The 10200-nt window shown below is 36.4% G+C and overlaps 1 protein-coding gene across 1 annotated transcript; it reads right to left on the bottom strand.

Annotated features, from left to right (window-relative positions):
* Positions 1-7443: 7443 nt before the first annotated feature.
* Positions 7444-9880, bottom strand: LOC145675191 (uncharacterized). Its single transcript, XM_081745561.1, has 3 exons — positions 9034-9880; positions 8517-8888; positions 7444-7738 (listed from the first exon to the last, which is right to left on the bottom strand). Exons 2-3 carry the CDS (start codon positions 8630-8632, stop codon positions 7444-7446), a joined length of 411 nt encoding a protein of 136 aa, XP_081601687.1. The 5' UTR covers positions 8633-8888; positions 9034-9880.
* Positions 9881-10200: the final 320 nt, after the last annotated feature.

Genomic DNA, 10200 nt, shown 5'->3' with positions numbered 1-10200 from the left:
TGAATAGAACTTGACATTCTCTCCACCAACTTTTCTATTTCGTGTGTTCGTTGTACAGCCGTACACAGCGCATGAGGGCATGTTTAAAGTTTCCAAAGTAAATGTAACAAATACAGATGAGTTCTATTTACACAAGATGCACAGTACGAGATATACAACAATATTTACACGCAGAAAATGTCGTACACAACAGTGTGTATAACAAACTAATCAAACAGGGTTGAAAAAAAAGGAACATCTTTTTATGTTTAAAACATGCTTTTTTGTTTAAAACGTTTTAAACGTTTAAAACAAAGTACTTTGTTTTAAACAAAAAATATGTTTAAAATGTTTATTTTGTTTAAAACAATAATCTAAATTCGCATATATTTTACATTTTTACACTCTTAGGTATTGCTTGCCATCTATATTCAACCGATAGATCAAATTTCGGGAACTTCCCTAATCTCGATCCGCCCAAATGTTCAATTCCGGAGAAAGAAATCGGGATTTTCCCGATCTCAGTTCACGGATTATGTAATTTAGTTTCTTTGTGTTACATTCTACTGGTCGAATGCAATCTTAATCTTTAAACGCCCATTGACGCAACTGCTGTGTCAGGGCTTTAAACCTCAATGGCTCAGTCTTAAACCTCAAATTAATGCTGGAAGATAGTTTTGGTACCAATTTATTCATGAAAGATGCAGCTTTGCTGGTGTGCATTTTATGTATATGAGAGGAGGGTAAATATCGTGCTTTTTGGTTGTTTTTTTCAACAGTATTTTGGCAGGTTATTCCCCCTCTTGGGGGATAGATTCATAAAAATTGGTATGTGAAGCAATGAAGTATGCCACTACATGGAAATATCGTGTATTTGTGCTTCTTGCTTATATGGGGGAGAAAGGAGGGGGCAAAGTTAGCCATTTTTTGGAGTTTAAGTTTTTTGACGTAAATTACATTTATTTTTACAACAAACACCAATAGCTCAGCCTCTAATTAAGCTAGAAAGATGATTTGGTACCAAAGTATTTTTGAGGGATGAAGCTTTCCGTCAGTTGCATTTTATGTATATAGGGGGTACGTATGTACGGCCGAGAAAGGGAGGATGAAGTTCGTTTTTTAATTTTCCACCAATTTTTTTTTCATCAGGTTTGGCGGGTATTCCTCCCTCCTTTGTGGTACATCCATAAAAATTGGTATGTGAAGCAATGAGGTAGTCCCTTATATGATAGTAACCTGTATGTGTACTTGTTGTTTATAGAAGAAGAGGAGGTCAAATTTGGTTAATTTACATTTACTTTCGGGACGGTCCCATACAACACAAGATATATTTCACTGAAGTGGTCTAGAAGCAATACATGTTGTGTGCAACGAAAATGATTTACGGGGGGCGCGGTGGCTCAGTGGTAGAGCGTTCACCTCTGGTGCTTGGGGTCCCGGGTTCGATCCCAGCCCCCGCCAAGTGAACTTTGTGGTGGACAAACACCGTGCTCGTGGGTTTTCTCGGGGTTCTCCCGTTTCCTCCCACTTTCTTCATTCCACCATTTCACTCATCTCTCATAATCACCGTCTCCTTTAGCCTAACCGGCATAACCGTGGGACGTAAAACTTAAAAAGAGAGAAAAAAATGATTTACATATGGACGTGGTACTATGGGGGAGGGGGAGGGAAAAGAATGTCTAATTCAATGAATGTTTTCTGCGCATTTTTTTTTTAAATATTTCCTACATAAAACGAATTCGTTACCCAATGGCAGCAATGGCTACCATTTCTTACATTATTGTCACAAGTATGTGGCCTACACATTCATCATTTTGTCAGCGTAGAGTGGCTGCAAGGGCCCCGCAAAGTCAATATTTTCATATTTTTAATGATTTTTTATGTCTGTTCTTTTTCTGCGAATACGGCGGGAATTTCACGAATGTTACCTCATTGGAATTTGTGGTCTATAAGCTTTCCAATGATGTATAACTCATGACTCTGTGATAATTAGGGAGGTCACCAGAGCCCCGAACGTGAGAGTCTACCATTTTGTTAAAATCCCTGGCGAGCGTCTAGAGTTAATTATGTTGCTATGCCCTAGACATTAATCATTATTAGCTACCATGTTGCAGATAGAGATGTATCTTGAAAACTGTTTAATTAAAATATGGCATTTGCTCCTTGTAGGCTAGTCACTGCTCTTTTCTATGAGTTGTATTGTATTTGTCAAAGTATTTCTTCTAGCTTATGGTGTGAGAACTCTTCAGTATTATGGAAATGATAGTGATCAAAAATATACCCAAGTGTTGAATTTGTATCTTAGAATAGTGTGTAGTGTGTTTAACCTCCGTTATTCTTGGAAATTAAGAAATGTTGAAATACTTCATTTGAATTTCTGTTGGTTTAGTTATACGCACATTGATATGCAAAATTTCGTTCAGTAATTGTTGTTATAATAAGAATATAACTCCGCTTGTAATCTACTCCATGCACAAATCCTGCGGAGGATGGGTTGTTTGTTAGAAAATTAAATTAACTTACTCAATCTGATATTTTAGTTGTTTTAAACATGTTCAACCACCATCGAAAAAAAAAACACATTTAAAACATTTTGTTTAAAACGTTTAAAACAAACTGAATAAAACAACAGCCCTCGTTTTAAACATGTTTTAAACACTTGTTTTAAACATTTTGTTTTAAACATATCAACCTTGTAATCAAATCTATTAAAAAAAAACAATGAAAACGTAGAAAATCTTTAACACAAATGCAACTAACTACCTGTCAACTGAGAGGGTTTGGTGTCGAAGATGACGTCACGTGAAGGGAGAGGCTGCGCGTGGGTTTACCTTCTCTTATTTCTACCATGATTAGTACTAACTGATTGCGGCTACATTAAAATTTGTTTCCTATTGAGTTTCATTACTAAACTTCAATTCCCATAACTTCTTCTTGTGTGTATTTCCATCTGATTTTTTTTCATTTACGCATAGTTGACCATTCTCTAACTAGCGTCCAAGTTCGCCAGCTGACCATTTCTTAGCTAACTCGGGCCGGGCTTTTCTCATGTTACTCATGTTATTACGTGACCAGGATATTAGTGCGTTTTTTCGGGGATAGCGCTGCTGTTGTGTTTACACCGGTTTCTACGTAAGCGCGGTGGGACAGGGGAGCGGAGAGCGTCACTCTGCAGTGTATCCAACGACTTCTAAAACCTGCAGTTTACATGTTATAAGTAGCCTAATCTGTTTCGCTTAATAAAGAACGCCATAAATTTTATAGTTGTTATTGAATGTAGGAATGGGTATTCCTGCAGTAATGCAGATGTATTGTGGATAATGACATGTGCATGGAAATTAACAATTTAGGAACAATATAACACGCAAGTGAGTTTCTACCATGTATTAAGGAGATTATATGAAAATTTATTACGTTTTATTTGATTTCATTATAAGACAGGAGCAACCTGTAAAACGTAGGAATAACGATGTCAATGACTAAAAGGTTATGGGTTGATAGCTTAGAGTGCGCAATACCTTGTAACTATAAGTTTAAATCAAGTTAAGGCTCGCGATTCTTGTGTTTGTTTTAAATGTATGTTTATCGGTTGACAAATAAATTATATGCGCTAGCCAAGGAAGAATTCCGATACCTTTACACTCGAGAACTGTGAAAGTCCTCTTCGTTGGTCTTTGGCTAGCGCATATGCTTTTGTTGTACGTGGTTCTAGGTTGAGCCTAGTAAGAGCTCAAAAATTAATTTTACAATCTTTCATTTTTATTAATCATCTATCTCCTCTAGCATAAAGAGCATAATCATGGGACGTTAAACTAAAGAAATTTCATTTCATTTTTTCCATGAATGTGAACCCTTTGGGGGAGACAAGGAGGTGAAGAAGAAATTTTTCCTTAATTTTTTAAAGGGCTATGGGATTGGATAGCTTGCCTTTCGTGATTAACTTGTAAAATTTGATTACAGTGCATCTTTCTTTTAGGACTATTATCGTAATCCAGCCTTTTGGTAAATGTGGAATAAAAGTATTGATAAAAGATCAGCGCATGAGTAATGTAAGCGTAAGTATCATTGCTTCAACATATGATAAATTCACAACTTTTATTTACGAGTACAGAAATTCCCCTTGAACTCCCTCTGAATTTCTTTCAGAATCTAGGTCTCAGATGGCAAAAAATTAACTCTACTGTCTGTTTTCATACACAACATAATTTTAAAACTTGGGAACCTAGTGTTATCTTTGTGTCTGTAATACATAGAGCACAAGTTGCATATAGTTCAAACATCACATATACGGTCTTGTTCTCCCTCCTCTATCCTCCCCTCCCTCCCTCCTCTATCTGAAAAGCCCTATATTGTTGTCCACATATGAAATTCAAAGACAAAGGCAATCATCTTTAAATAGCTGTATTTTAATTTCAGGTCTAAGTATTAAAATGTGTTACGTATGGTTGCAAGTTTTTTTTTTTTTTTTTTTTTTTTTTTTTTAAATACTGATACCTAATATTGACACTCATCTTCTTCATGAATTGATGTAAGAAGCGGCCGCGTGCTTTCCGGCCAATTGTTTCATCAACGGTATCTTTGAACAATAAGATAACAGTGAAAGACAAACTTCGTTCTTCAAACTTGATACTTTGAGAAACTTATGCAAATAGTTTTGTTATTCAAATACATATCTATTCACTCTAATCAGTTTCAGAAGTAGTATTAATTTTATAATAACGTAATGCCTGTAAGAGTTACTGTGAAAATGTATTTTGTATTTCTTTTTCAATACTAATTCATTTTTTTCTGAATTTCACTGGAGTTCAATTCCTTTGAAAGACAAGGAATCTTCAATTGTTAGGCACCCCACTTTAAACTTTAATTGCTCCCCTTCAATGCAACACTGGGTATATTTCTTTTAAATAAAGTTTTCAAAATATGACAGAAATATTGGATTTTTTAAATTACCAAACCATGCTAAATATTGTCAGTTAGACATCAGAGAGAGTTATCTTTATCTACTATCTCAATTAGGGGCGGATCAAAGTCCCATTCGGAGGTGGTTAGAAGTGTGGCAGTGAAAGATTATATCAATTTCTTTCTGACCGGACTTTTGCAGCACACCCGTAAATGATCTTAATGCAAAAGAATTTTTTACTCAAGACACTGCTTAGACAATCGATCGGAGATCACATGTTCCAACTTAATCGCAATTTTGAGGACTTCTTATCTCAAAACTACACAATAGAACTTGCTTTAAACAATGAAAGCGCAGTTGCCAAAGTATAACTTTGATTCTCAAAGATGAACTTCGAAGTTTTGTTAACAGAAGAAGTAGAAATTCCTTACACTCGAAGTTCTTAGTGTTTCTTTGTACAACACTGAGGCTAGTTTATTCGCAAGTTATTGCCAATTAATATAGAGGGTATATGTACTTTTTTTTTTTTTTTTTTTTTTTTTTTTTGCAATCCCTTAAAGTGCTCTGGAAATAACTCCATAACTTCTGAAACTGTGTCTTAACTTGAACAAGTGGTTTATTACGAACAGGATAAAAATAACTGTGATAGATTAATTATAAGTCATCCGGTTAGTATTTTAGTCTGTTGTTTGTATTTTAGTTCCAAAATCGGCCGCCCGCACTCGTTCGCTGGTCAGGTAATACATGTTCTACACGAGGAAAGGAGTACTAAAAATATACTCCCCCCCCCCAAAAAAAAAGTTTCTGACGATTCTCTTATCATAGGAAGATGAAACTCGGCATTTAAACTCCTCAGTACAGACACGTAGCCAGGATTTCGTAATAGGGGGGGTCCGTGACATGAAATACTACTTTGAACCAAAAGTTCCCGGAATTCACTCACAAAATTAAAAATACAAGTTTATTCCTAAAAATTGATGTTGTTCCCCTCGAAGTAATCCCCATCGACCCCAACCCACTTATGCCAGTGCTTGATCTAGTTCTCAAAACATTTGTAGTACTCGATTTTCGGTATATCCCAGCCCCCGCCAAGTGAACTTTGTGGTGGACAAACACCCTGTATGTGGGTTTTCTCGGGGTTCTCCCGTTTCCTCCAACTTTCTTCATTCCACCATTTCATTCATTACTCACCATAACCGTCTCCTTTAGCCTAACCGGCATAACCGTGGGACGTAAAACTCAAAGATTTCATTTCATTTTTCGATTTTCGGTATGTCCATCAGAGTCGTCTTCGATTTTTATTTTATCTCCTCTCGGCTGTTAAAATGTGTTGACTATAATGGTTTCTTGAGTCGGTCAAACGGAAAAATGTCGCACAGAGCTAAATCCGGTGAATTCGGTGGCTGCGGAACGGTATTCGTTACCTTTTTTCGTGAGAAACTTGTAGATAATGATAACTCGTGGATTTTGCACCATGACAACGGAGCGTCAACCAATGCTGTTTTTACAGATATAATTTCTTTTTAGGCGGATTGCTTGCGCAAACGCTTCACAACGTCCAAACAATACTTCTTGTTGACTGTCTGGCTTTCAGGCAGAAATTCGTTAAGTACAAGACCGTTTTAATCCATGAAAAATTGAACATCACCTTTTCCGACTGAAAACGACGAGGTTTTCTTCGCTCTTGGCTCATTGGGTGCTCACCACTGGTAAACCACTGTTTTGTTTAAAGCATCATTCCCGAAACATTTTTCCAATATTTCCAAGGTCTTTCAACGATTGAATGTTTTAACGCCACATTTAATACACACTCATTGTTGGAAAATTAATTCCATTCCAAAATCGAAACATGTACCCAATCAGATGTACTCAACATTGCGTCACTTACACAAATGGCAAAGTAGGATGTTAAAATTGGGAAGAAATATCGCTGATAGCTGTGGCAACACACACAGACAGAAAAGGTCAAACAGGTGGCTGAGAGCTCCACACGGTGGTGATTTCGGGAACTTTTTGATCAAGTACTAGTGTGGTCGATCATGGCCTCGCTTATTCTAAACTATTTTACTGGCAACATATATTGGTAGGGGGAGGGGCGTGACATGTATGCAATACTGTGATTATCACACCAGGGGCTTGATCAATCTGAACTATTTTACTGACAACATATATTGGTTTGTAGGAACAATAAAATGAGGATATGTAAGTAAGTATTTTAATAACAAACTATGAAGAAATCTCGGGTGCACCTCGTTTGCGCACAGTTTTCTCCCAAAGATCTACGATAATCTGTAGTTGATTGACAGCTGATCGAAAAGTATAAAATCGTGGTTTTGCGCACGGTTTTTAGATGCGACGTTGCCAAATCTCAATATAATCATGCTTAAGCAAATCATGCAGTTGCGCACAGTATCAATACTTTAGAGAATAAGGGTAAATATGAAAGATACGAAAGAAATATTCAATTCTGCTGTTCAATGTTTATTATATTCAATTCTGCTGTATGGTACATTTTTTTACAACTTTAGTCCTTGAAATTTGTGTCCTACAACTTTAAGATAGGGCTATTTCATTCTCGAAACTTCGCTGCGTGTGGAGTTTTGAAAGTACCTGTATAATTTAATAATTTGTTCCCTCCTTTTAATTTCTTCTTTCCTTTGTGGTTTCGAATCACCTTTCCGTACCGAAGCGATCTTCAAACGTGTTTCATGCTGTATTTCAAGTAACACTGATACTACCTTATGGACATCAGGTGCACTAGAATAGAACTGGCTGTTGTAGTGACGGTGGAAAGATTCTGGTCCATTTGTTGTCCTAGGTGCTGGAGATGGTTCACAAGCCCACATCACTGGAGGGTACCTGAAAAGAAAAGGTAATCATGAATACCATATCCTATCACCGTTTAATTTTTTATTTTGAAATAATATTTTGATTTCCAGAACTGCTATAAAGTAGAAACTAATTTTCGGATCTCACTTCATATAATACTCTACTATTTCTGTGCGCTATTTCTATATTCATGCCTTTAATTTCTCAAACGAGAATGCTTCTACCCTATTTACTAGACAGTTTTTAATTACTTTTGCTGGAGACCCTCTACCTCTTTAATTTTGATATTTATAATTCTTTAATAGTTAAGTTAAAACTAAGTTAAGTGGTTTTTCCCAGATCGGGACGGGTGTAAGCCACAGGGTTGTTATTGCCCCCAAAATTCATTATACCTTTTACATTTATCAAACCAGAATGCTATTTCTGATTTGCAATATTACATGCAATTATCTTCGATGTAGTTGTTCAGCACATAATCTGAAAATCTAAATCCTTTGGTGTCAGGTGCCACCGAAATCAGATCAGCAAAGGCATCTGGTACTTGCTCTGGAGATAAATACGGGAGTCCAAAAAATGTCTTTAGCCAAGAACCTAAAAAGCATAGAAATTAAATTGAGTTCAACATTGTTGACTTCTTTTATGGATAGTTCACAACTTAAATTTCCTAGAGTAGTCTTGCCAAGAGTAGTAGCCACAAATTCATATTTAGAAGACATAATCTAATGTCATGATAGTAGAGTTATTTCAAAAGTCCACAGCTTAAAGAAGTAACTATAAAACCGAAAAGAAAAGTAACCAAAGCACATACCTAACTGTGACTGAATCTAAATAGGCACTACGGAGATCGCTATCACTTTGTATCTTTCGCCACAATGCTTGACCTAGGTGGAACCTGCAACAATGAATATCACAGTCTAGGAACATCACTCTGATAGCTTCTATGACAGAATTTTCAAAGTCTGTGTAAATCTATCTGAGTGTCACTCTTGCGTCTAAACTGATAACCATCTTCCACATATCTTCTTAAGTCTGTTTATCTTTTTTTGGCAATAACGCGAAGCATAGAGGAACATAATATCCATTCTTATAGCCGTGAATGCTATATAGCTGGGCAAAATGTGGGGAATATGCAAATGTCCCGTCAGCAAACAATTCCATGTCCTGGAAATCACACCAGAAACTGAACTGAAAAAAGAATAAAGGAATAATAATACCGAATAAGAATAAAGAATACATAGAAGCGAAACATTTTCTTCACTAGGCCTATATAAAAACAAAATCAAAATCATACATCAAAGTCAACAACAACTAAAAAGGAACACTACCTGATGTTTTCATTGTATGTAAGAAGGACTATTTGCGCTGCTTCATTGACGTACAGAAACCTTTCTCCAGCCATAGTTATATCGTTCGTTCTTTCTTTCAATTGTTGAATAGCTTCGGTGATATCTTTGGTTTACTGGGCATTTTCTTCCTCCGAGATCGATACATTGCTTCTCTGCATGTTTTCATAACTTTATGATCAAGGTTGTTCAAGCTTGTCAATTTTGAAATCTCCTTTCTTATGACTTTATTTGGCCGTTCGTCAAGGCATTCTACAGCACGACGTTTACAGTTTTCCCTCAACAAATGCCTGTTAACATTTTAACTCCCTTGATGATTAAACTCCACTCCCTTCTGTAATACACTGCTTTCAGTACCATCAACTTCAATTGTAGGCGAGCATGTTTTCAAGGTACACCTGCAAAATTAATGCTTTCGTGTAAGTAATAAATTAGTAGATGGAGCAATAGTGAGCAGGTGCCTCACCAAAAGGTCTATAGATTAACTCTGCTACTTTTGTATGAAAATGTATTCAAAACCGAAAATGTTCAAAATCTTAGAGTATTAAGTTAGTTTACATCCACTGCTTCATTACCTTACTTTAGCCAGTGGAGAGGCACAGTAAGCTACGTTTAAACTCAAGGATTATAAACGTCAAAATAGTCTGTAGAAATTAAAATGGTTCACAAAGCAATCTGAGAAGAACAAAAGTTTCTGCTCTCACCAATTTAGTAAGTATATTTTAACTTACCTCCATATTGATCCTTCTCTTCCTTCACGGAAACGACGATATTTATAATCTCCCATTATTATGAATGGTGCGCCTTTCTTCGTAGTTGATATCTCGAAGTCCATACTGTCGTCTCAGTTTCAACAGAATACAATTATTCTCAGTATCCTCCAGTATATATATTCATATCTGGTAGTTAACAAGTTCCAGAGACACAGCAAGTGGTTCCTGATTGGTTACCCCCAACCAATCCCGTGACAGCTACCCAAAGAGAACTACAAAAACGAACTTTTAATTAACGAGCTACTGCCAAGTGAAAGTTGTTAATTAAAAGTTCATTTTTGCAGTTCTCTTTTGGAAGCTGTCACGGGATTGGCTGCCGCCAGCTGGCGGTAACCAATCAGGAACCACTTTCTGTCTCGCTATGTATTCTGTTAGA

Source organism: Thermobia domestica, chromosome 18 (genome assembly GCF_964235325.1).
Source record: "Thermobia domestica chromosome 18, izTheDome1.hap1.1, whole genome shotgun sequence".
In the NCBI taxonomy this organism is placed as follows: Eukaryota; Metazoa; Arthropoda; class Insecta; order Zygentoma; family Lepismatidae; genus Thermobia; species Thermobia domestica.
The sequence above is the reverse complement of the archived record's forward strand: the minus strand, read 5'-3'. Positions and strand labels throughout refer to the sequence as shown.